Source organism: Ambystoma mexicanum, chromosome 11, assembly GCF_040938575.1.
Source record: "Ambystoma mexicanum isolate Mex_15411 chromosome 11, UKY_AmexF1_1, whole genome shotgun sequence".
Lineage (NCBI taxonomy): Eukaryota > Metazoa > Chordata > Amphibia > Caudata > Ambystomatidae > Ambystoma > Ambystoma mexicanum.
Window position 1 is genome coordinate 32,272,925 of NC_090934.1, and position 27,529 is coordinate 32,300,453.

General features: G+C 48.4%; 1 protein-coding gene across 2 annotated transcripts in view; it reads left to right on the top strand.

Moving 5' to 3' along the window:
* Nucleotides 1–23,000, top strand: part of BSDC1 (BSD domain containing 1) — a 217,421-nt gene extending 194,421 nt beyond the window's left edge. Inside the window, exon 11 of one of the 2 annotated variants that reach the window (XM_069622470.1) lies at nucleotides 19,953–23,000. In XM_069622470.1, the coding sequence (XP_069478571.1) occupies nucleotides 19,953–19,982 (30 nt within the window). In that variant the 3' untranslated portion in view covers nucleotides 19,983–23,000. The remainder of the gene's footprint in view (nucleotides 1–19,952) is intronic. The other variant, XM_069622471.1, reaches the window with a different exon arrangement.
* Nucleotides 23,001–27,529: the final 4,529 nt, after the last annotated feature.

The window sequence follows — 27,529 nt, forward strand, 5'->3', positions numbered from 1 at the left end:
TTGCAGCAATGAAAGGGAAGCTTGACCCTCCTGTGCGAGTCCTCAGGGTCTTAGGAATGGTGATACGGTTTGTGTATGCAGTTCTAGTAGGTCGGTCTGTGGAAGGTTTGGCAATTCTCTGTGAGAGGTAAAGAGGGGCAGTGTTATGGAACTATTTGTCGGTGAGGTCAAGGGTTTTAAAAATGATACATTCCTTGATGGGGAGCCAATGGACCATTTTCCTGGTTGCTGAGATGTCCCTTTTGGATATGCCGGTGGCCGCCCTCAGTGCATTGTTTTGTATAGTTTGTAGTTTTCAAATCTGTTTTGCAGATGTGCCTGCCAGGAGGGCGTTGCACTAATCAAGCTAAGACCTGGTTATTGCTCTGTCAATGGTGAGGCAGTTCTGGGTCTAGCTGCAGTGAGCAGTTTAGAGTGGTAGGCTGCAGCAGACACTATGGCATTGACCATTGAAAGGTTAGAGTCTAAGTAGACCCCCAAGGTTTTTACCGCTTGTGAGACAGGGATGGTAGGATCTGTACTTTTCATCGAGTTTCTTTAGGGTTCCTGGTGAGCCGATAAGTAGGATTTTGGTTTTTTCACTGTTAAGACATAACCAGTTTTCTGCCATCCACGTTTGAATCATGGCGTAAATGGAGTTTAGGATTTCCTTGTCGGCCTCATAGTCACCAGATAGGGGGATGAGGACCTGCGTGTCATCAGCATAATTTGTGTATGTGATGCCTAGTGCGTCCAGTAAATTGAAGTGAATAGTGGCCTCATGAACACGTTGTAGAGGGTGGGTGAAATGTAAGATCCTTGTGGGACTCCGCATTTGATCAGATTAGGGCTGGCGCAAGCTTGGTCAGAAAAAACTTTCATGGCTCTTTCTTGGAGAAAGGAAGTGATCCAGGCTGTGGCGGTAGGTGAAAAGTTGGCAGCTGAGTAGAGGTGGTAGCATAGGGTATCATGGTCTACCAAGTAGAAAGCTGCAGATAAGTCGAGAAGTAGGAGGAGGGCAGGTTTGCCTGCGTCCCTGAAATCATCAATCTGGTTTTTGAGGTCCAACAGTGCAGTTTCGGACCAATGACCGGGACGAAAGCCAGCCTGTCGGAGACCCAGCAGGTTATTCGCCTCTCGGAATTTGTGGACCTGCAGGTAAACTGCTTTGTCGAGGATTTTCAATAAAAAAGGCACAGTGGTGATGGGTCTGTTATTCCCTGGGATGGTAGGGTCGAGGGAAATTTTTTTCAGAAGCGGTCCTACCCAGGCTTTTTTGAGGCAGGCAGGGACATAGCCTGACGTGAAGGTGGCGCTGATAAAGGGCGTGATGAAAGGTGCGTGGGTGGAGGCACGTTCTTTGACAAGCTGGGCTGGACAGGCATCTCCTTTACAGTTAGAGGGTTTAATAGATTTAAGGAGGGCTTCGACTTCCTGTTCGTTCATTACCTTGAAAGAAAAGGAGGGAGCGTCACAGTAGGTGTTACAATGGAGGTTAGATATTTGATGTTTTAGGGCTTGTTGGTATTTGATTTTGTTTTGAAGGATGTTCAGCTTGTCCAGCATGGCATCCTGGATACTGTTACACCAATCCTCGTTTCTAGTAAGGATTTGCGCGGTGGGAGCTGGCGTTTCCAGCTCTCTGAAAATTACAAAGATCTCTTTAGAGCCAGACTTTTAGTGTTTGCTATCCTAGTGTTGAACAAGTTGGACTTGGCTTTAATAATGGCAGCTTTGTATTCTTTTGAGATGGTCTGGAAGGATAATTTGGTGGAGTCACTTGGCTTGGCCAGCCAGGCTGAGTGTCAAGTTATTTTCGTGGCGCGTAACTCAAGAAGTTCGGGGGAGAACCACACATTGGAGTGTTTATTGCGCTTGGCTTCTCTAAGGGTAAGAGGGGCTATGGTGTCCACCGCTTGGGTGATGATGCAGATGTAGGTGGAGGCATGGGTGTCCGGGTCATTGGAGAAGGGAGGCTTTTAGGACATGCACAAGGAGGGGTAGGAGCCTTTCCTTGGTGAGCTGGCAGGAGCTTCTGGCAGGGCAGGTGGGAGTGGAGTCAGGTGTGTGGAGGGTCCATTGGCTAGGTTAAGTTCGAAGCAGATGGAGTGGTGATCAGACCAGGGAATGGGTTAGATGGATGAGATAGATGGGGGGGTGGCAGTTGTGGTGGGCGATCCAGTCAAGGGTGCCACCTTTGATGTGGGTGGCCTTGGTCACGGTTTGTTTGAAGCCTAGGGTGGAAAGAGATTTGTTGAGGGTGGCTGCATGGGGGCCGGCTGGGTCGTTCAGGCCTAGGTTGGGGTCTCCGAGGAGAATAGCTTTGGTGATTTTCTTTAGATTGTGAGAGATGGCATGTAGGAGGGCATCCTCCGGCAATAAGTGACTGGCCCTGGTAGACGGTACATAATGTGGAGGGAATGGTACAGTTGGGGGATGGGTTGACTTTAAGGAGTCAGTAGCTTTACAGTCGCTGTTTGAGCCTATTTCTCCATGAATCTTTCTGATAGGTATGGTCTCTTTGGCTATGAAGGCTACCCCTCCACCTTTCTGAAGGGTGCGATCTTGCCTAAAAATTGTGTAGTCCTGTGGGAGGGCCAGGGTAAGGGCAGGTCCCGAAGCTTTGTGAAACCAGGTTTCACTAATGATTAGTAGAATAAGGTTGCAGCTAGTGATAGAATCGTTAATGTCTAGGCCATGGGCAGGCAACAACCGGGCGTTAATCGGGGCGCAACTGAGGGTCAGAATACTGAAGTAGTGGGATCCTGCAGGAGTGAAGCTGGCCCACCTAGCCCCCTAAGCCTGCCTGCTCAACAATGCTGCTTCTTTAAAACTATTGGCCAGGCAAACCCAGGGGAAAGGGGAATGGATAAAACAACAAAAGATAAGAACTCCCACTGCAGGTACTTCAGACTGTCTTCCTGGAAGGTTTTGGCTCAGATGGGATGTTCCTAAAAGGAAAATACAACTTTAAATGAATCTGTTCTTTTAATATCTTTCTGACTACACTGTTATATATACTTTCTCCAAATAACAATTACCTGTTGCCTAAGCTTGATTTGCCAATAGGCTGCTTCAGAGAGATCTATGTATGTTGCTGTGTGGCTGACTGTATCTACTCATAGAGCTTCCTCCTCTACTTGTCTTTCTGCACTCTTGTTCTCTTTTTCTTGAAATCATTTAATACATAATATCCATATATATATATATATATATATAATATTCGTTACCTTATGTAATTCAGAAGACTCTTTATAAAAATGTTGGAATATTTTCAATTTCCAAAAATAATATGCAGCGTGCTTCTCTAAAATTGTTTCTCACTAGAAAATGTTCATTTCAATAGAACACTCAGAAACCGCTTCTGATTCGAACTTCAAAAACAGTCTCCACTTTACTTTCTTCTAAACCGCGCATGGAAGTCCACAGTAATACGCGACGCACACTCGGAAACCAAACGAAATACGAAAATGAGGTTAGCTCATTAATTGACTAGTGTTAAATGTTAAAACACGGCGAATACCGTCCGCGCGCCTAGTTAGTAATAAAAAATTAGTTTACACTTTAAAATAAAAAATCAAAAAAAATATTTCTTCATGAAAATTTTCATCCAAAATTAAGTTAAAAAAAATAAACGAATGTACTTTTCCCAAGTCTTTCTATGAAGTTTCAATTCAACATATATTAGTCTTCAATTAAAATACAGAAGTCCACTTAGCTTATCAGTGTTCCTAGGACTTGACTCTTCACTGGCTCAGCAAACGGAGTGATACTGGATTTCTTCAACTGCAGACTGATCCACCTGTTAACTAAACTACTATACTAGGATATCTTTGGAATTAAACAAATAGATACTAAATCCTTTAAAAAGGAAACTTTAATTTAAATTTAACAGGAGCTGATAAATATATGACCTACTCGGCTACAAACTTTAATGAAAGGCAGTTGAAAATTGCCATGAACATTCTAAATGACATCACAATGCTGTATGTTGTAAGCTAAACCAATCACTACTGTAAAAGTGTTCCACCGTCTTGGCTTGGGGGCATTTCATCTTTCTAATTGAAAGTTAGTTAAGGGAAAATTGAATAATTTGAAAAAGAAATGTCCTGTTCTCTAAACAGAATTTATTCAGCATTTCAACCACTCTCTCTTTCTAACTTTCCTGGAAAGGTATTTGAAACTCCCTATTCTCTTAGGAATCTTATCAATGTGAGGTACCAAATGTGAAAACCTGACACTGAGTGAGCAGGGGTGGGATTTGGGTAAATCAGGGGTAGGTGGAGGGTAAATCAGAGGGGGGATGGGTTCCAGTGGCTGCTGAGGGGGAGCAAGGGGCACATAGAGTGGCTATATTGGTGTTAACTGGAACAATGGAGGCAGCAACAAGAGGCAACATGGGGGCAGTCAAATTGGTAGAAATAACATTCGAATTTGAGGGCACAATGGAGGCGGCAGCTTGAAGGCAACATGGAGGCATTCAAATTTGCAGAAACAACAATGTCTGAGTTTGAAGGCACAGTGGAGCCCGCAACTGAGGGCAACATGGGGGCAATCAAGTTTGCAGAAACATCAACATCAGAATCTGAGGGCACAATGGAGGCCGCTACTGAGGGCAACATGGGGGCAATCAAGTTTGCAGAAACATCAACATCAGAATCTGAGGGCACAATGGAGGCCGCAACTGAGGGCAACATAGGGGCAGTCAAGTTTGCAGAAACATCAACATCAGAATCTGAGGGCACAATGGAGGTGGCAGCTGAAGGCAACATAGGGGCAGTCAAGTTTGCAGAAACAATAATATGAGGCATACTGGATGCAACAGCATGCTGCAACATAGTGACAGAAACCCTAGCAACATGGGGGGTGTAGCTGGTGGGCTTGATGGTGGTTAGCTTTACTTCTAGTAGAGGTGCGAACAATGTCTCTTTGAGCTTCCTTGCTAGTTTTGGAAAACTACATTTCCCAAGTTGCAAAGTGCGTTGGCCAGGCCTGCATTCGCCGGTTAGCATCCGGGGAGCTCCGGGGTTATGGCAGCTCGCTGATTATTCTTTTCTGTGTACAATTCTTGTTAAACCAGACTTACATGAGTACCTGGTGCCCCGCCTATACACGAATCACACTGTATGAGGCTTTCGCCCCTTGCATCCCACGCACTTAATATGACTAGCAGCCCGGGAGGACAGCCCCATAGGGTGCATGCTACCGGTCACTCCCCATTCACAGCAGACAAGCCAGGTCAGTCTTTACAGGACGGCTCGCTCCGCTTTTCCCTTCTTAACACAGATCCCTCCTGCTTCATGGAGTTGAAATTGAGGATCTTCTGTCCTTTGAGGCACCTGACTTTCTGTTAATCACTGAATCTTGGCTCAATAAGTCCATCCCCTCAGATGCCACCCTGGCATTCTCATCACAGTATAACTTATTGCGGAGTGACCGGCAGGGCAAAAATGGTCACTTGATCTCTTGCATGGCACCTGACGATTTTGAGTGTCTGGTAAGGAAAAGTTAAAATAAACCATAAGGTATCCCTTACTATACTTGCGCTGTATCGACCACCTAGAGCTATGCCCTCTTTTGAGGAACAATTAATCAGCCTTTTAAACATCACTAAAGCCAGTTCCCCCGTTATTGTCCTTGGCGATTTCAACCTTTGGGAAGATGACACTTCGGACAAACCGGCTTCTTCTTTGTTAGTAGCTTTAGGCTTCATAGGGTACTCACAAGCAGTGAGCAAACCAACACCCATCGCTGGACACACTTTTGATTGGATCCTCTCACACTGCCTGTCGGTGTCTGACATCTCTGTTTGAGCATGTTCTTGGTCTGATCACTTCCTTGTGTCCTCACGGGTTCATCCTCCTGCCCGTCCTCTGAGGATTAATACCATTCCTAATTGTTATGCAAGATTATATGTAGTAACCCTGTGGGAGACTACACCAGTCTTGTACTCTTGGCAATAGGGAACCCAACCTTTGGTATAGGTCTATACTACGCAAGTGGGTGGAGTGACTGAGCAGCCAGACGTATCTCAAGAGGGGTCAATGTGAGCTGTAGAGGTGCAACATAGAGATTCACAGTGACAAGTGTTCAAATAACACTTATACTCAAGGTTTCTTATTAAAATAATTATTCATTCATTTAACAGTCAGTTTTAAAATAAGCCTTCTTTGTAAAGAGCAATGTGTAACAATAAAATATACTTGAAACATACATCAGTTAAGTAAGTAGATACTATTTTGTGATGTCACACATACACTTCTTACACCCTTAGGTGACTTCAATAGCTAGGACACTGTGGACATTAATATGTCACTTTAGCACTTAAATGCAATAATGAGGTTGTGGAAAAAGGAAAAGGTTTAGGGAAGGAAACAAAGGTTAACATGTTTCTCTAAACAGGCAAGGACTTTACAATCCCCCAATGAAGTATAGGTTAACCATTTCCCAGCTATACAAGCCCTTTATGTATGACTTTTTGAGGGACAGATGAACACAAAGTCAGAGGGTAAGAAGAGTCTGCAGGGAGCCAGGACAGCCAATGCCAATTGAGCAAAGTCTAGGGGAACACAAAAGTCTTGCACAATGTTAAAAAGATATGTGTAGAAAAGAATCACTGTCGGGCCACAAGCTGGGAGGCTTGTGAAAAGCTAAGATGCAAGAAACTCTGCAAAAGGTAGCTACTGAAAGTCTCCATTGAGAGCAAGCAAGCTCGAAACACTTGTGTATAGGCGCTTTCTCCAGCATGTGGTCTGGCATGGATTCACATGCTCATGAATATTCCCCGTCGTCAGGCTGCGAGTCCTCGGTAAAGAAAAAAATCAGTTTCAGTTTCGTTTCTGAACTGTCTTTCTACTAATAGCCAATCACTGGTCTCTGGGTCATACTGTCCCCAGCCAATGACTGCCCTCTACCTAAGCCCCTCCTCCAGCAACAATCTTCAGGTTTTTACCACATGTTCAAGTGTTGAAAGTCCTTGTGCTGTAGTTCCCGAGCTTTTACTGCATATTGCGTTTTTTTGAAGAGTTTACTCTTATTTTTTCGGTCAATTCGAGCCTCAAGCTCCACCGATTCTACTTCTGATCAACGGGTACCCATTTCGGAATTTTTTACGCCCCTCAAGGGTGGATTTTTGGTGAATTACTCTTCTTGGAGGATTCCGGAAGACCTTTGAGGCCTACTCTGCTTCGGACATGGCCCAGGACAAGGGAGATTCGACACCTACTGGATCCAAACTGTTCAGGAACTGCCCAGGATGTGGATTACAGAATGTCTTCAAGGAAGATAAACACTTTCGGTGCCTCTACTGCCTTCACGCCGACAAGTCGCACGTGGAGGCGGACTGTGCGTTCTGTAAGAACATATCCGCCCAGACAATGAAGATACCACCTCTGGGTACTCGGCTCACCAACTGGCTGGAGGGGAAGAGCCCAGCAGCAGGTGAGAAGAAGTCCGAGCGGTCTTCTAAGACCTTTGAGAGTGCTCCGGCGACGGGGGCCCAACAAAGCACTGCGAGTCCGCGGGCACCGGGAGTGCCGTTGGTTCGGGCTCCTCAGATGCCATGCAGAGCGCGATGTCACTGACGCCATCATCCACGAGCCAACGCTCTGGCTTGGGGAAAAGGAAGTCGGAGAACCCAGGTAAGGCTCGCGAGAAGCCCCGGTCGATACTGACGGAGAAAGCCAAGGGGGGGGCGAGGCGGTAACTCCCCCCCACCCCCCTCTCCCCCTCCTCCTAAGGTGAAGGCCTCAGGCGTGCCCAAGGTCATGAAGGACCCGATTCACCCGGCGAAGGCATCGATTGATGAAGTTGTGGCGGCCGTGGCGAAGCCTGCGGAGGCTACCCCATAGGTGACGACTTCTGGGCCTAGAGTTCCCCTGCCACCCCAGAGGGAAACATCTTTCCAGCCTATTGAGAAGACCCCTGTGAAACCCCGGGACGAGAAAGGGGGGGGGGCACGATGGCCCTAACGGACACAGATACCACCTCTGAGGATGAGCTGGCTGGCGTCAAAGCTATCCTGGACAAGAAGTTCGATGAGGTCAGGACCTACGGGAAGGATCCCGACGAGGCGGACGAAGAGAGCGACAGTGGAGCCGACGAGGAGCCGCGGGCCAGGGAGGAAACGGGGGAACCCGCGCCCCAGCCGGGAGCAATCTTGATGGCTTTGCAGACCCTGTGCACGGAGATAAGGACAAGGTTGCCCTTACCCCCAACGAAGGATTCAGCAGTGCTTGGACCGTCGGGGAGCCCACCAAGCAAGCAGAGGCGTATCCAGCCAAAATTGGCTCCTTCCACACCATGTTCGCCAGGGCATCAGAGCTTTTGCAGCTATGCCTCGAAGAGCAGAAGAAGGAAGGTTGCCTCTACCAACGATGGGAGGCCAAGAGGAAGACCATCCTCTCAGTCCCATTACTGAACGAAGGACTTGTCCCTACTGAAGAACCCGTCCACGGCCCCTGCGAAGAGGGACCAGTACGAGAAGTAGTATTGGGTCCCAGACTCCGCTCCTATGTGTCTCAGAGCACAACCGTACCTGGATTTGGTCGTCTCAGCGGCGGCTGAGAAGAAATCGGCAGGGAAAATGGCATCAACTTCCACTTCCCCATCGGACGGCGAGGGGAAGAAGCTGGACGCCATGGGACGACGGGTCATCTCGTCGGCAGCAACGACCATCAAGGTGGCCAACTCCTTTGCGATCGTGGCATGCTAGGACAGGGAGCTGTGGTTCAAGATCACTCTCCTCCTGGACTTCCTCCCAGACGACAAGAGGGTGCAATCGCTTGGAATCCTGCAGGAAGGCGAGGTGGCGTTGGACCACGCAATCACAGTGGCCACGGACATCGCTGACACTGGCTTTAGCCAGATGGGCAACAGCGTTTGCCAGCGCGGTTGGCTGTCAAGGCCACCGATTTCTGTCAGGACGTGCAGACTAGGGTACTGGACATGCCCTTCGACGGAAACAACCTATTCGGGAAAGCAGTGGATTAGTCGCTACAGGCCATCAAATCTGACACAGACGGCCCATGCCCTAGGCACTCTTCATCAACGACGGCTGTCCTTTCGGACCTCCAGAGGCAAATCTCAAGGTGCCTCCAAAGGGATTCAGCCGCAGTTTGTCGTACCGCCAAGCTGCCCGTTCCTCATCGCAGGAAGCCTACAGAGGCCGCAGCAAGACTGGTGGATACCGTCGTCGTCGCCAAGGAGCCCAGGTTGGCAAGGCCTCGGCGAAACAGGATTGAACCGGCCGGGGCGTCGGGCTCCCACCTAAGCACCCCGGTGGGAGGCCGGCTGGCGAACTTGGTCGGCGTGTGGGAGTTTCTCCATCGACAGTTTGGTGCTGGATGCCGTGGCCCACTGGCACACTCTGGAGTTTCAAAGAAAGTGCCCCCATTTCCCGCCTGTGGCCAGGAAAGAAAGCCACGTTCCACAGCTGCTTCTGGAGGTAAGAGCCATGCTGAGAAGGGGCACGATAGAACTTGTCCTGAAGAGGCTCCGGGGCTCCGAGTATACTTGCGGTACTTCCTCGTCCGAAAGAAGACCAGCGGCTGGTGACCCATCCTGGACCTTCAGCGCCTCAACAAATACATCAAGGCCCAAAAGTTCTGGATGGTTACCCTTCAGCACGTGCTGGGACAGCTGGAGGAAGGCGACTTCTTATTGTTGCTGGACTTGGAGGATGCTTACTTTCACATCCCCATACACAAAGGACATCTAAAGTTCCTACGTTTGATGGTCCAAGGGCGGCACTACCAGTTCAAGGCCCCGCCCTTCGGGTTGAAGTCAGTCCCAAGGGAGTTACCAAGTGCCTGGCACCGGTGGCAGTGCGGCTGCGCCTGCAGGGGATCCACGTGTACCCCTAACTGGACGATTGGCTCCTCTGGGCAAAGTCGCTGCCGTGGGCTTAGTCTGGAAGACAGGAGTTCAGTTTTAGCCACAAACACCTTCTCTCGGGGCCCGCCTCCCAAGTGTTCCCCTTGCGACCCCCTTGGAGCCTCTCTCACCTTGTATTTCGATAAGGGGCGCTCTCCGTCCTGGCGTTCTGTGCAGGGGCGCGTCGTGGCTGAGCACCTTTCCGCCGAGTTACTTCACTGGCTTGGGCCCGGGAGTCCAGGCCGGCTGCGACTCCACTCTTGAGGGTAAGTCTTTAGTTTAAAGAAGTGGTGTCCGCAATTGTTGTTGACCTCCTCCTTCTCTCGTTGATGCAGAAGGGTTGATGGAGACGTTGAGCTGATGGAGAGGGCAGTGCTCAAGTAGGTAAGTGAATGCAAGAAGCGCGGCGCTATGAGCGTCTTTGAATAAGGCTAACCTGTGCTATCCTTCCTTGCAGGTCGCCGAGACGTTCCTGGATGAAACGTGGCCAGATGGAAGCAGAGCGTAGAATGGAAGATGTCGGATCGGCGATAGAGTTCCAGGAGAGCTTTGGTAAGTAAGCGGAGCCTAGAGGCGATGGAATCGGAAGATGAACGCTTACTAACTGTCCTCTTCTTGGAAGAAGACGAGTTCCAGGGAAGGTTCCGGATTGTTCGAGGAGCTGGATGCAGAGCAGGTAAGAATGAATAACGGTGGTCGTCTTCTTGAAGATCTAGGCCAAGGATGCTGCGAGCAGGTCTCGGTGAATGTCACGCTGCGAGTGCAGAACAACGCGAAGCGCGTGCCTCAGCTCGGGCGTGGCTTAAATAGCGAGCAGGTATCCCAGGTGCCATCAGGGCGGACCACGCCCTGAATGCTAGACTGCATGATGCAGTTACACGTTGGTCCTTGTGAGGGCAGCCATGTTGGTCCATTGCCCAATGGAAACTCTACCTGCCATATGAGCCTGGCACCAACCGCTCATATGTCCTGGAGCCAGTCCTGGCGCCATATGACACAACGGCACCAGGACTGGCTCCAGGACAGCCGAAAGGGGCATGACTGGGCCCCTTGGGGCCTTGCAGGAATACTGTGGCGAGGGCCAGAGGCCCTGAGTTCCCAGCCCAGGGGTCAAGGTCGTGACAGCATCCTGGGCAAGGTACAACAGCTGTTGACCTTGGGAGTGGCCAGGGTGAGGTCCATCAAGTCCCTGCTCGGCATGTCAACTTGCACCTACCTCGTGTGCCTGTGCAGGCTGCGGATGCGACCACTGCAGGAGTTCCTCAACGCCCGTTGGATGCCCCTGGCGGGCAGCTTCGAAGACAAGATCTCCCTCAACGAGACTTTCCGTCAAGCGATCCGGTGGTGGGGCACCCACGTGCATCTCGCGACAGGCAAGGACTTCCAGACCCCAACGCACCAGGAAACGGTGACGACGGACGCCTCCCTGGAGGGATGGGGAGCACACACCAGAGATCTCCACGCAAGAGGCCTTTTGCTCCCGGAGGAGAGGTCCCTGCACATCAATGTCCTGGAGCTCCAGGCCGTGTTCTGGGCCCTCGGGTCTTTCCTTCCGTCCCTCAAGGGTAAAGTGGTACGGATCTTCACCCACAACACCACCACAATGTTCTACATCCGGAAGCAGGGGGGCACCAGATCCCCAGCCCCATCCAGGGAAGCGCAGGATCTGTGGCACTGGGCCGTCGCCCAGGGGATTTTCCTGGTACCTTTTCATCTGGCAGGATTAAAAAACACTGTCGCCGACTTGCTCAGCAGGGAGTTGCGCTCTTGCCATGAGTGGCAGTTTCGGCAGGATCAAGTGGATCTCCTATTCCGACGAATACGCAGTCCCCAGATCAACCTGTTTGCGACGGCGGCGAACACTAAGTACCAGAGGTTCGGTAGCAGGTTTCCCCAGCCGGGGAGCATGGCCGATGCATTCTCCTTTCCTTGGGACAGCCTGTTCCTGTATGTGTTCCTTCCATTGCCGTTGCTTCTGCGACTCATCAGTCAACTCAGACGGTCCCGGTGCAGGATGATCCTCGTCGCACCGGTGTGGCCGAGGCAGATATGGTTCCCAGTCCTCCTGGACTTGTCGGCGTCCCCCCCCCCAGTCAAACTGTTGACAGACGTGGATCTTCTCGCCAGGGAAGGAGGCGCCGTCCTACATCACGACGCAGGATCGCTGAACAGGCCTGGCTCCTGCAGCAGACTGCAAGGAGGTACTTGCAAAGGCCAGGGCGTCCTCGACTCTTAAGTGCTATGGACATAAGTGGAAGAGGTTCTTTGTCTGGTGCTGTGCACAGAAGATCAACCCTCTGCGGATTACAGCCCCTCAAGTGCTGCCGTACTTGCTGGGCTGGCACATGACACCATCAAGATCCACCTGGCGGCTATGTCCCGCTACAACAGAACTCCGGGGCGGTCGTTGCTGTGGTCTCACCGCCTGGTAAAGGAGTTCATGAAAGGACTGTTCCGCTCGTTCTCGCTGGTGAAGGCCCCAGCCCCGGCGTGGGAGCTCAACGTGGTGCTGACCAGGCTCATGGGTCCCCCAATTCGAGCCCTTGCATTCGGCACCGCTGAAGTTCCTATCGTGGAAGACGGCGTTTCTTGTGGCCATCACCTCCGCATGACGAGTGGGAGAGATCCAGGCCCTCTCCTGTAAACCTCCATACCTGACCTTCCACGAGACAAGGGTAGTGCTGAGGACGCACCCCTCCTTCATGCCCAAGGTGCCGTCGGACTTCCATCTCAATGAGCCCTTGGTGTTACCTGTTTTCTTCCCGTCGCTTTTGTCGCTGGCTGAGAGGACTTTGCACTCGCTGGATGTGGCTAGAGCGCTGAAGTTCTACGTGGACCGCACAAAGAGTTTTCGGGAAGACATCACAGCTGTTTGGGGACTTTGGACCTGTGAAGGGAAGGCCTTCATGAAGGCTTCCATTTCCAGATGGCTCTCCGGCTGCATCATGCACTGTCACCGGTTGGCGAACTGACCGTTGCCCGGCTGTCCGAGAGACCATTCAACCAGAGCGATTGCTGCAACTACGGCGTTCCTGTGTGGTGTGCCCCTGCTGGACATCTGCAGGGCTCCTACGTGGAGGTAGACACACACCTTCACGAGATTCTACTGCGTCGACCGGGATTCCAGGGAGGAGTCCAGATTCGGCCAGGCAGTTCTGCGCAACCTGTTCGCTTGAAGGTGAGCCTGGTGAGGAGGTAAGAGATGCTTAATGTTGACTTTTTGAAATGCTTAAAGTTGGTTGTGCATGTGTGTACTGCTATGTATTCTTGTATTCATGAGCATGCGAATCCATGCCAGACCCCATGCTGGAGAAGGAACAAGTTACTTACCTGTAACTGTTGTTCTCCAGCATGGGTCTGGTATGGATATAACCCCCTTGTTATAGTGTCTACGGTTTCCAGCAGCAACTCTGTGGAAATTCAACCAGCTCCGAGATGGATGTTCAGGCGGCTTACTTTGGAGTTGATTGGTCCCACCAACTGAAGGAGAGAAGTCGTCCTTGCAGGATCTTCTCTGTCGATGCAAACTTGGCGTTTCAGCACAGCAGCAGGGATTCACCGGGCAAACCAACGGTCCAGGAGTTGCAGCAGGCGTCCGCTTAAGAGTTCTTCGGTTCCTTTGTCCAGTGGTCGATCTGCCTTCCAAACCAAAAGACTCCCCTTTTATACAGTTCTCTCCCTTTCATTCCAGCCTAGCTGTTACTCACCCAACCGGACAGTCAGCCAGCCTATCGTCACAGAGTGCATTTGGGTCTCCTAGGAGACTAAGCACAGGGAGTTTCGGGCACCTCCCCCCTTCCTGCCTCCCCCAGATACCCTGGAGTCGGAGGCGGGCTTCACTCGTGAATCCCGGCAAAACGAACAACTGGACCAAACCTGGCACCCATGGATGCTTTACTGCAGCTGGAACACAACCCGCGGTAAATGCACGCCACAGTAGTTAAAACGAAACCACTGCCACCAGCCATTCAGTGAGAAAAGGGTAAGAGAAAAGGGTAACATACAAATGTTACATGAAAAGCTAGACAAAGGGGATACTAGGTAACCCCTCCAGCACCCTATTGCAAGATGGTGTGTGCTGGGTCTGGAAAGTTACAAATGTAAGTAAAGTCAATGTCACTTTACTGCTCTTGGAAACAGTAGTTTAACCAAGAGAAGGTATTCAAACCTTTGAAAAAAGATGATGCCTATGGAGTTTGTCAGACTCCCCAACCAAAAGAAAGTGTTCAAAAATCACATAAAAATACATGAGAGAGTGGGGAAAAAGGGTCTCACTCTCTCCAGGTTGAACTAAATCAATTCCTCAAAATCCAGGAAAGTTGCTGGGGGTCTCTAAGGTGGAGGGAATTAGCACATTTCTGAGAATCCTTCCCAACAGGAGCCCAGTGAACTTAGTTTTAAGGATGGGCAATACATTCTCAGGAACAACTTTTTTTTTAAAAAAAAGGTTTAAGATTGTAGTGAAATTAGTATTCGGAGAATTCTCGCTTCTGTGTTAATTCCCTTCTACCTTAGAGACCTCTAGCTCTTTTGTTGGACTTTAGGACTTAGATATTTTATCCTGGAGAGAGGGACTCTTTTTTTTCCCCCCACTCTCTCATGTATTTTCATCTGATTTGGACTCTGTTTCTTTTGATTTTGGAGTCTGACAAACTCCATAGGCATAATCTTTTTGTATTGTGACACACAGCACCTGCAGTGCAGCGTCACTGAGAAGTCCTTTGGATTTCTCCTAAGGTTTAAATACCTTCTCTTGGGTAAACTACTGTTTCCAAGCGTAGTAAAGTGAAATTGACTTTACTTACCTTTTTCTCTTTGTAGACCCAGCACACCCCATCTTATATGGAGTGCTGGCGGGTTACTTAGTAGCCCCTTTGGCTACTTTCTCATGTAACATTTTTATGTTACCCTCACTACAGTTAACGGCTGATGGCAGTGGTTTAATTTTCCTGCCATTGTGCATTTTTATCGCAGGCTGAATCCTCTGCTGCAGTATTGCACCCATGGGTGCCAATTTTGTAAAAATGCCTGGTCTTCTTTTTTTTGCCATTTCTTGATTGTGAGGTTTTTCTTGGGTTTTACTCTGAGCACCAAACCTGGTTTGGTCCCTTTGTTTATTTTGTCTTTGCCGGGATTCAGTGATGAACCCTGCCTCTGGCTTCAGCGTGTCTGGCAGAGCAGGAAGCGAGGGAGGTTCCCGAAACTCCCTGTGCTTAGTCTCCTTGGTTGCAGGCATGCACCCAGAGGTGATTGACTGGCTGGTTGCCCTTGGAGGACAGCCAGCCTGCTGTGTGAGAAACAGCTAGGCTGTGAATGAATGGGAGCAACCTGCATAGGAGGCGAGGTCTTTTGCAAGGAAGGCAGAGTCACCCACTGGACAAAGGAACCGAAGAAGAAACTGGAAGAGAAGCTTGCTGCACCCTCCTGGACCGTTGGTTTGCCTGGTGAGGCCCTGCTGCAGTGCTGAAGCTCCGATTTTCGTATCCACTAGAGAAACGACTTCTTCCCTTGGGTTGGTGGGACCAACTGACCCCAAGATAAACTTGAATGGAACAACTCTCCCTGCTGGCTGTACTACTTTGCTGCTGCTGGAAAAGAGTGCCAGGGGACAGGAACACCAGGAACGAGTGCATCGTCTTTAAGCCGGACCCAAGCTCCATGAAGATCCAGAGGACCCTCCCAAAGCAAGGTGACCCAAACCTGAACCACTTCAACAGAGTGCTGGACCCCAGAAGCAAGGCAAGCCCATAAAGTGTCCAAGAACTGCAGTGGTGCTATTTGCCGGTAGCTGAAACCGCAAAGTGCCGCTGATCTGGATTGCCCATTGCTACCGCCAACTGTCAAATCGCAGTGCAGGAGTCCCCAGACGTCCTCCCTCTTGTCCCCACGACTGAGGCCCAGGAACACAGGATCTGCAGGACTGACGCAGGAATGGAAGCCAGCTGGACCCCTTTTTCAGACCTAAGGTACTGTCTAACTAGGGGTACTTACCTCGTGTTGTGTGTATATATGATAATATATGACATTTATAAGGGGGTAGAGCCAGGGAGAGGAACACCCATTTGTGTGCGTTGCTTTTAAGTTGGCCAAGAGCTCCAGGAAGATCCTCTGTACTCCTAGGAAGCAGGACTGACCGTGCCTGATCCCCCTCAACAGAGTGCGGGACCCCAGAAGCAAGGAAAGTCCATCTCAACAGCCAGGAACCGCGGTGTTGCTGTTTGCAGTAGACGCAAGGAGCTGAAACACTGAACAGCCACTGAAAGTGAAGTTTGCCGGTTGCGACTTTTGACCGTCCCAGTGCAGTGCAGGAGTCCCCCAACGTCCTCCCTCTTGTCCCCATGTCTGAGGTCCAGGAACATAGAGATCTGCAGAGCTGCACAGGAACAGGAGCCATCTACTGCACCCTTTCTTCATTTTAACGGTACTGTACAAAGTCTGAGAGAACTTACCTCTTACTGTAGAGTTGCTTTCATCTTCTACTCACAAGTCTAATGAGCTTGTGGCCCTACATTTGATTCTTCTTTTCTTCAAAGACTTCTAAAACATTGTGCATAGACATTCTACTTGCCTACAAAGAAGTGTTTCAGCTTACATAGACATTTGCCTATTGACTTTGGCTTAGCCACTTCCACTGAATGACTCTTATTGGGGGATCTGAAAGTATTTGCCTGCTTAATAATATTTGTGGTCTCTTGTTTGTTCTAAGTAATCTTTTCCTTTGACGTATTACTATCCTGGCTGCTCAACACGATACCAAAACTGTGTAGTAAAAGCTTATACCAAAGGTTGGGTTTCCTATACCTGTAGCCAGAGTTGTTTGTAGTGTTCCCAGACGGTAATGCCTACAAACTTTGCCTTACAGCCCCAACAATTTGATAAGGCCCCTGACCGGGCCTTTTTTCTTGTGGATACCTTGAACAAATCCGTCAATCTTCTTGCCCACTTCAAACCAGAGTAATCAAACAAGCTTCCTTCAAGAACTCCTGGTTTAACCAGTATATTCTTGACTGGAAATACTCTAAAAAGGTACCAGAAAGGAATTGGCGTGAATCTCCCTCGCCATCTACGTTGGCCTTGTACAAACAAGCTACACAACTACTAAAGGCAGGTATGGCCGCTAAAACCACTACCTTCAATAACAGCATTTCTCGGGATAAGTATAGCTCTAAAGAGCTTTTTTCAATCCTGAAGGAATTCGAAGGAAAGACAGTTGTGGGACCAACCCCTACTATGGATTCAAAGTGGTGTCAGGCAATCCACGATGAATGTAAACAAAACATTCTTCAACTTCAGGAAGCTATCTGTGCTGATCTGAAGGGCTATTCCACTTACGGGGGTGGACATTTCCATATCCGGGTCCAATCTTAGGCCCACCCCAGCCCTTAAAATCAATGAGTTCACCTTCTCCCCTTGTACTGAAAATGTGGTTTCCCAGATTATAAATTCTTTGAAAACTACCTTCTGTCATGAGGACGTTTGTCCCTCAAGGGTGTTTAAAGATTGTTTTGACATCTTAGTCACTTGAGTTACCAAGTTGGTGAATTTATCTTTCTCTGACGGCATGCTACCTCAATCTTTTGAAGGAGGCCTGGATTACGCCACTTCTCAAGAGCAGCAGCTTAGATCCATTTAAAGCTGGGAATTACCACCCCATCACAAATGTTCCCTTTTTGCTTAAATTGTTGGACAGAGCAGCCTTTTTACAATTCCAGAGTTATATTGAGATAAACAATATTCTCGGCCCACACCATTCTGGCTTCCGAGTCTGACATGGCACAGAGACCGCCCTTCTCTATTTGAAATCCAACCTCTCCCTCATTGTGGACGATGGCCACCCTGCCCTGCTGATGCTGCTGGACCACTCTGCGGCCTTTGATCTCGTGGATCACTCCCTCCTTGTCACCAGGCCACGAGAGGTGGCAGGCTGTTCCAACGCGGCTGTTCAGTGGGTTGCATCTTTTCTGGGACCCCGCAATGCTAGGGTCGCACAGGGATCCTGTATCTCGCCTACTCTTTTTAGCATTTATATCCTGCCGTTCTGACATTTCTCGATGACCTGGGTGTGCAGTATGCAAATTATGCTGACGACACCGAGGTTGTCCTGAAGCTCTCGTTTATCCACACACAGGACACGGCAACCATCAATATGGTCTATGGCACCATCCAGGCCTGGATGGCAATCAATGTGTTGGTTTTGAACAAAGACAAGACTGAGCTCCTGAATGTGCCACGGGGCCTCGGCTGAAAAAGGTACCTGCAGCTTTCCAAAGTTGTAAGATAGCTGGTTCCATCATTTCAGTGGCGAAAAGTGTTAAGACCCTAGGGGGTATGCTCAATGCCAATTTTACCATGATTGGCCTCCTCCGGGCATCTTGTGGCTATGTTAATAAACTTATCAGCCGCATCCGTCCATTCTTGACTTCTGGGAGCATGTCCCTTCTTGCTTCAGCACTGATCAACTCACGCCTGGATTACTGTAATAGTTTGTTTCTGGGTACTTCCCAGGCAAACATGGCAGCACTCCAGTCCAGATGATTCAGAATGGGGCAGTCGGGGGTTCTGAAGTGTCTAGCCAGACGAGTTGACATCACTCATGCTAGGAGGGAGCTTCATTGGCTCCCTGTGAAACACTGTGTTACTCACAAGGCTCTAACGCTGAGTCACAAATGCCCCTGTTATATTTGGGAACATTCCAGGGTCTATCAATCCGGCCACTCGCTTCGATCAGCTGGTCAGGCTAACCTCCAACAACCTAAATTCAAAATGAAAGGGTTTGGCAGTACCTCATTCAATGTCCAGGCCCCCGTGCGCGGAGTGCACTCCCTGCCGCACTGAGAAAGCCAGTTTCTCTTTCTGACTTCAAGAAAAAAGTGAAGACTCACCTTTTCAATCTTGCATAAACTGAACTTCTCCTTGCTCTCCTTCTGATCCAGCTTTCTGTCTGTGTTGTGTGTGCGCACCCTGACACCTACGGGTGTGTGGCGCGTTATAAAAATAAAATAAAAAAATATTAAAATGCGAGCACAGATCTACAATTATACATTTTATAAGGCCTCAGGCCTTCATGGATTTAATGTAAAACGATTTAAATATTTCCCTAATGGGTAAAGAAGGAATGACGGGGAGTGTTTGTAGTGGAGTTATTTGCCTTCCATGACAGTTGTGTGCCTTCCGCTATGCAGATCTTATTAACAATGTGCACTTTTCCGTTGCTATGTGATATATCACTGTGTGTCCGAGAAAATTGCTTAAGCAGCAGATCCTTAGGAACATTACCAAAATATGGATTGTATAAAAATTGATTTTCTCAGGATGTGCAAACCCTGAAACACATTGGACCCAGGATTCTACTGTGTCTGCCCTGCATGACATCTAGTGGTGTGAAGTGTTTAAAAACTCCCTGTTCCCAAATTGTGGCCTGTTGGATCCATTGGCTCAGCTGCTGTTTTCCAGTATTAGTCAGTGCAGAATGTCCTAGAGAGCAGCATGCATCACTAGAAGTCTGTCCCCTGATGACATCACTTCCATAACGTCACTGTTTCTGGGCAACCCTTCATCTTGCTGCCGCGCTGGTTGATCTGTATGTGGGAGGTTTGCTTTCTGACTTGTCAACCTGTATGAGGAGGTGACCCTGTCCTCCTTGTGGCTCATCATTTAACTGATCAGGCTGGCTCCTTTTAGTTCTCCACGCTCCCTGGATCGAGTTTTGCAGACTGGCTCTATTGCTTTCATTTGATATTATAAGGGGCAGCTCGTGCTCTGTTTATGTAAGAGTACCCAGGTTTCTCTTGTGGTTGGTTGAAATTACTGTCTGCTCTTCTGGGCTACCAGATTTCTTAAAAGGCTACAACCTTGATTGGGTGGGATGTGCGGCTTTGTTGCTTGGAAAAGGATAAGCTTCATTTTGCCATCTGTGATTGAAGGAGGGTTTTTCTGTCCTCCCCCTGGTTTCATGAGGGATGAGGTGTGTTCTTCAGCACTTGTGATGAGATAAGCTTTCTTGACATTGTACACGATAGGATGGGTGCTGATTGGATAAGGTGTTTTATTTTAGCACTCCTGATTAGATGACCTTTCCTAAGCTTGTCTCTTTCTTGCAGCTTGAAGAGGAGTGGGAAGACTGGCAGTAGGAGAAAAAGGGGCCGAAGTGACCGTGTGTATATATGTGAGAGACCAACTCCATCTATCGCCGCTGTCTGCTATCTCCAGTCCAGCTTCACTTGCTGCATAACCTGATACCACAAGTGCCCGCTTTGCTACATCTGGAGCCGGAAGCACAATTGGAACATTATTTAAAGGGCAGGGCGGTGGGTGAAAGAGACTTTCCTTTTACTCTGGGTAAAGAAGCTGGGGCCCTTGGAACTCTACCCCTAAGCTGGGCAGTAAGTGGTGAATATGGACCATCTGTACTCTTTCTCCTGTGTCTTCATTTCTTAAGAACCATCAGAATCACTGGAGTCTGGAGTGTACGCAGCTGCGGTTCCTGCTGGTGTTGGGTGCCTAGACTACACGAATAACCACAAATGCATTGCTTTGAGTCGAGATGCATAGTGTCTACATGGCATGGTTTACCTGGGCAGTACTTAGCAGCGCCACTGAGTAGCATAACCAAAATCTCAGCAATATCGGTCAGTTTAAAAATTGATCTCTGATTCAGACACCCAGACTATTTTATGCTCTCTGGCTTTCCTGATGGCATAGAATAGTTAGCGTGTGGATCTGAAAATACAATGGCTGGAAAACCTTTGATATGGGTGAGAACATTTCACCAGGCAATAGTAAACTGGTCAAAAGTCCTGATGACCCGTGGGCTGTATGACTGGCCATGTAAGTGTGATTGTGTGAACTAAAACAATCCATTCAGTGTAACGAACACTCTAGAACCGTGTTCTCCTTATTTGCATTGCGACACCGACCTTGTACGCTGTAGCGCTCATGATCGCTGAAATGAATGGCGCCATCTGTGATAGATTCAGGAGATCTGCACGGCAGAGTCTTGAAGTGGAACATTGCTGTTTCCTGTGGGGGTGTTGGGTAGCAGGTGAGTCAGGCACACCCATAACCCATCTCTTTAATGGATATATGTAGAATATATGTACTTCCTGTTGGAAGAGCGGCTTCATGGTGCACTCTGATCAGTCTCGGCAGAGTCGGATATAGCAGGAAACTTGGGGGCTGAGGAGGTTGTTAGTTCATGTCTGGGCTGTCTCGAATGTGGTTGGATGGGGCATATCTGTACTTCCCGTTAGGAGCTGAGGCCTTCTCTTGATAGGGGTTGAAGGGCACAAGTCTGCTTCTTGTTTGATGGTGCACTCTGACCAGTCTCGGCAGAGTTGGATATAGCAGAAAACTTGGGGGCTGATGAGGTGTTTAGTTCATGTCTGGGCTGTCTCCACTGTGGTTGGATGGGGCACATCTGTACTTCCTGTTAGGAACTAAGGCCTTCTCTTGATAGGGGTTGAAGGGCACAAGTCTGCTTCTTGTTTGATGGTGCACTCTGACCAGTCTCGGCAGAGTTGGATATAGCAGAAAACTTGGGGGCTGAGGAGGTTGTTAGTTCATGTCTGGGCTGTCTCGACTGTGGTTGGATGGGGCACATCTGTACTTCCTGTTAGGAGATTAAGCCTTCTCTTGATGGGGGTTAACTGGCACAGGTCTGCTTCCAGTGATCGGGTACACTAGTGCCCTCCTCTGCAGTGACAAGAGGTGGTGATTGTCTCCTTTGGGTGTGAGAGGTTGGGATGCATTCTGAAGGTAGGGCATCTGCAGTTCTGGGATTAGGATCTCTTGTGCCGGACACTGGTGTGGGGGTGTGAAGCTTTACTTCGTGTTTGTAGGGTAAGTCGGATGCACTTAACAGTTCCTCAGCAGTGGGTGAAGGTGGTACACTTTTTCCTCTCTGGTGGCAGGAGAGATGTGTGTGCTTGAGTTGGTAGGCCGGGGGGTGAGGGGCATGTTTGGGAGGACAGCAGCACTTGACCTGTCTCTGTTGTGGATGTGGGAGGTGGTGGTCATGGGTGTGGGATGCTCTTCGCTCGTAATGCTGCAGGAGCTAAAAGCTAGGTGGCAATGTTGGCAGTCATTTAAACTCCCCCTCAACTTGCCTGACCCTCAGATCACCATTACTAGTTTCTCAAGATACCTTTTCTTATTGGCACAGTGCCAAATTCTGTAGCCAAGAACGTGCTTGTTTTGTTTGCTCTCCCTCCTTCGCAAGTGCAAAAGACTACAGCCTGACACTACACTGAGGGTGGTATACCTGCATACTTGCTGCCCACCACCAAACAATAGACACTTTTCTTTATTTATGCTTGTATAGAATGATAGTTGTTCTTTCTGGGTTTGGAGGGTATTGTGACAGGCATGGCCCTGTGATATTGTACTTGCCTCATGGGGGGAAGGATGTTTCTCATCTGTGAGGGTTAATTTATAGTCTGAGCTGGTCCGGCCGCTGTTTTTTAGGAGCACGTAAATCCTGCTGCTGGTGGACACAGTATCACATGGGAAAACCAAGTTTTCAAGTTTTTTTTTCTGCTTGTTGACCTCTTTATTTATGTAGAAAAGTAATGAAACCAGACGCCTACAGAATTAGTAATTTCTAACACCACTGAGGATAGAGCAGGGGCAAAGTCCCATGGGTTCACCATGCCCATTGCAGGGTTTCTTTGAGATGGGAGGTGGATTATGAATTTACCTTTCAGGGCTCCGTATCTTTTCTTTGTCCCATCCTCCTCCTTTTCTGTTTTGGATTGCTGTCATGCTAGGCCACTGTTGCGTTTGAGATTTAGACTGAACCTGGTTTTTAGCTCTTCTTGTGATTCATCAGCATGTTTTGGACTTCACTCTACTTCCCGATCCAGGACCCAAATGTCTGCACTCCCAGCCGAATACTAGGTCTGCCTTAAGTGGAACCAGCTGATCCTGTCCTTAAATTCAGAATCTTACAACATGCCTTTTCCTCATTTCTTGTCATCCTTTCATTCTCTTCTGACCTTTTGGTTGTTTGTGCAATATCTGCTTTAAATTATAAGCTCCTCTCAAAACAAAACGAAAAAAAGAAGAGGAATCTACAGGCTGTTTTGTTAAAACATTTTCCTGAACCTTTTGCACACTCGTAATAAACAGCTATTAAAGAACTTTAGACTGTCCTGCTGCCTGAGTCCTGGTCTTTTGTTTTGGGTGTGCTATATACAAGTGCAGCGAAGTTGGATTCATTTGCTTGAGGTTTGCCAGGTTTTGGAATGGACTTGAGGTGGCTGTGAACTTAGCCTGGTCTCTTGTCAGTGAGTTCGACCTCTGCCGCTGGTTTGGGTTGGCCGTCCATACTCGCTGCCTGCACACGGACTGTGTTGACAGTCGCAGAGGTCCATCGCTGCCCATGGTTTGTGGTGGGACAGTATTTGTTGAGGTAATTGGTTGCTGGTGGGCTCTAGAATGTTCCCGGGTTGGTTTCTGCATGGCTCTCTTTTGGACTGAATTCTGCAGTACTATTTCACTCTGGTTCCTTAATTGGGGGTATTATGGAGATTTATCATTTGTATACTTCATCCGCTCTCCTAATGAGACCCCCCAGCACTCCTTCTGGACTTCTAGACCTTGTTCTTTCAACCCTGAATGAGTGGACCTTTTTTTTTCACTCATTCGTTCTTGTGGGCTCTGTCTTTTGGAACTCTATTCTTTGTATCCTACCTGTACTATGGAGTCTGTCTGCTCATAGCTCCTAAAGGCATCTGTGTTTTTACTACAGCAGCACACAGCTCCTTATGGGCAGTGTTGCTGGGAACCCTTAGTATGCTCCTTCAAGATTATTTTTCTATATCCTCAAGTAACTACAGTTCTTAAGGATAGTCTCTCCCAAAACTCTATAGTCTGAGTGATTGGCACACACCACTTTGAGTGGCAAAGGAATGCCTAATATCCCCCTTCTCTCCGATCCTGTGACTTTTCAGTCACATAGACAATCACCTAGTTATGGCTGGTGTCAGTGAACGTGTTTTTCCAACGTGTTCTTCAAACTATGTCCATAGCCTCGGAAGTGCTCAGTAGGGACACCCAAGTACCAACTTGGGGCCTCCCTTCTTTTTTTTGCCATTACTAGGGTGGCTGTTCTTTGTTAGCCCGTCTACCATTCTTGGAGGGGGAGATCAGTGTGTGTGTTTTGCCTTTGGCGGGAACCCGTAGGTATCCCCGCTTAGGCTCCAGAGTGTCTGGGAAGGCAGGAAGTGGGGGGCAGGGGGAGTCTTCCACCCCCCTCTCCTGTGTCTACCAGAGTGCCTGAATAGGGCCAGCTTCCACAGGGGTCTGGCTGTCCTGATTGGAAATCCAAACGCCCCGTTCTGTAAAATGGTGAGAGAGATTGCAGAGAAGTGTTTGCTGGAACTGTATAGGAGGTGAGGCTTCTGAAGTGAAAAGCAAGTTGACCGCTGGAAGCTGAAGTAACCGAAGATGATGATGTACCAGAGACGCCTACAGACCCTTTACAACACTGAAGCGACCACTGCTGTCCTAACCCCATTTTCTGTGCGATAGAGGAGCTCTGAAGAGGACGACTCTTTCCCTTTGGCTGGTGGGAACAACCAGTCCCAAGAAGTACTTTGAAACAAACCTTCTCCCGAGGTCCTAGCAGTTTCCAGGGCTGCAGAACCCCAATACCAGGAGACCTGCTGCCAATTTCGAGTGCATCATCATGGAAAGGCCGAATTGTCCAAATCTTTGCTGAACCCGTAAGGACACTCCAGAGATCCGATCCAATTCGCCCAGATCTCCTCACCATAGTGTGGGACTGCAGGAAGCACAGAGGATTGACGATCTGTGTCCTGTGTTGGTGCTGCAGAAAAGGTGCCAAAACCAGCCAAGAAGTTGCTGAAAGTCATGCTACAGGTCCTCCCTCGAGAATGCTGCTGACAGATCCCGTCCATTGTCCTACCTTCAGTCGCCAGACCAAGGAATCCGTAGGTCGGATCCAGAGCTGCAACATCGCGCAGCATCCAGCACAAACATGTTCTTCTAACCCAAGGTACTGTGGGAAAAAAGGTATTGCTTACCTGATTCCAAAAAGTCCCTCCAGAGCTTGGGAGTGCACGTAGAGGTGTCCGGTGCAAACACCTCTTACCTCTGACCCAAGCCACTGCTTCTGTCCCTTTCTCGAATCCGTTTTAAGGTCTCCTTTGTTAGTTGTTAACTTGCAGCTTCAATAGCTCTAGACATTGGAAGAAATCCACAGGAACGCTTCGTTATTCGCTGATAGTGAAGACTTCAGGCCGTCTGCGAACTGCCTTTAACGAGGGTTGTGTTTTTGGACTTCAAAGGCTTACTAGCCGAAGAAACTCTCTAGAACCTTGAACTAAGCTCATGCTACACTAACTAACCATTTTCCTCCCTATAAGTGATTTTACTATATGTGTTTGCAGAGTAAATGTATTACTGTGTAAACCGCATGAGTGTGCTGTAACCAATAATACAATAACATTGTCTTTTCCCTTTCTAACGTTGCTACAAATGTAACTGCGAACAAACACAAAAGTGAAAGAGCCCTGTGAAGTGTATCAAGTATTCCTAAGTGTTTTAACGTAAACATCTGAAGTATTTAAAGTGATTCTGGTGTAAATATAATATATACTTTTTATATAATTATAAGTGTAAGTGCTTCTTTGTTGTGCCTGTCTAGCTAAGATTCAGTGTACTTACCTACAGCTCCCATCTTCAGTTTAAGATGAGCCTCACTGCTCTGCCACGCTACCAAGGTCCTGAGCTAGTACATACTGATACTAAAGTTGGGGATCTACAAACCACTGGGATAGCTTACTAAAGTGTACTGTCAGTTGGACTTTAGGAAAAATCCCCTAACAGGGGGCAAGAGGCTGTGATTGTGACAGTGATTTGGGAAAGGCTTGGATTGTTTGTTCAGGTCTCTTTTTGACACTTACACTCCTCCTAACTATTGAACCTATTTTGTTTGCTGTGGTAGCAGTTTGAGGAAGAAACACCATTCTCAGTTGCTGGCAGACAGACAACTAACCAAAGGATCTCCACCCATCCTTCTCAGTCCTTTGTAGGTTTGTCAGCCTAGATCAGTGGTAAAAGCATAATGCTTTACCATCAACGTGATTCAGGAAGGCTTAGTTCTTAGCTCTCCCTTCTTCACTCAGGAACCCCTGCTCCTTCGGTACGCTAGGCTAGAAAACTGTAAAACAGCTGTAGAAGTTAGACGCCTTGTTTCTAAAGTCCATCTGGTGTGGGACTTCATCAGACTTATCTCCTGGTATTAGGGACCCAACTCTTAATATAGGCACGTACTACATAAGACGGTAGAGTGGCTGAGCAGCCTGGCTCATCTTAGGAAGGAGTAATGAGACCTGCAGAGCAGTACAGTGAAATCAGTACACACAGGTATCCAAGTAAACACTTACTCACTCAAAGTTACATTAACGTATATGTATTTATACACAAGGCACACAAGAAAATGAAATGTAGTATGCAGCAACTACTAATAATATTCAATGTGAAATGAAATTAATTTATATAAGAAAAAATACTGCAGTTGAGTAACTTTTTCTATGCTTTACATATCCAGCACACAGAGTGACATCGATTAAGGTTAGTATCGGCACTTCTACATCACCTTTTGCAAAATTGAGTTGGGAGTGCGTTTCAAAGTTAGGCAGACCACACCTAGCAACTGTAAATAACAAGTACACTCTCCTAGAGGGATATAGCCAGTCTGTTTCCTAGCAATAAGTGTTCACAATTAAAACCTACGGAGGAACCAGCATTGCCAAAGCCAATAGGATCAATAGATGGATCTTTGGGAAACCAGGACAGCCAATGTTAAATGGACAGTTCCAGTTCTGATGAAGATCTTCAGAGGAAAAGCTAGTTAAGTGGTATTACCCAAATTGTTCGTTTACAATTGTTCGAATGAACAATTGACCGAATTTAAAGGGTCACAATTGACCCTTTCACAATTGACCGTATATATATATATTTCTGAGGCTTGTGGAATCTGCTTAGATCACATGCTGTGCATAGGCCGACATCTAGTGGAAGCTGCGGAGTATTACAGTTTGTTTTTCGAAAACGAAAAAGGACGTCGACACAGGGCGTGCCAGTAATACTATCCCTAGTGTGACGTCCACTGTACCCATGATCCCTCACGCGTCTAGGATCCCCAGATTGTTTTTTTCCGCCATTCTGGTCGGAAGCACTTCATCGGAGTTCCCTGGCTTTGCCATATTTACACTTTAAAATAATTCTAATTTGCTCCATTTTCTCACCCCTACGTCGACCAGCATCTCGACGCCGAACCAGGGAGGAGATCAACGTCGAGACCCGACGGATTGGGCCTTGAGGCTTCCGCCTCGGCTCGGGCCTGGGCCGCTGGCCTCGGCCCTACAGTAGGGAGAGTGGGGGGTGGTACACTTCCACACTCGGTTAGAAACACCTTCTTACCTACACACACTTGCCCGCTGCCCACAGGCGCGTATGGAGGGTACGCCCTTTCAGTTTTGCCCCAAGTGTAATAAAAAATACCCTTGGGTAGATAAGCACGCTACGTGCAACCTTTGCCTGCCCAGAGACCACCCCGAGGCGGGTTGCAGGGCCTGTAGCAGGTTTAAGACAAAAACTCTTAAGGACCGCTCCACCAAGCGTTGGGCCCACCACGCCAAGCTAGCAGCTA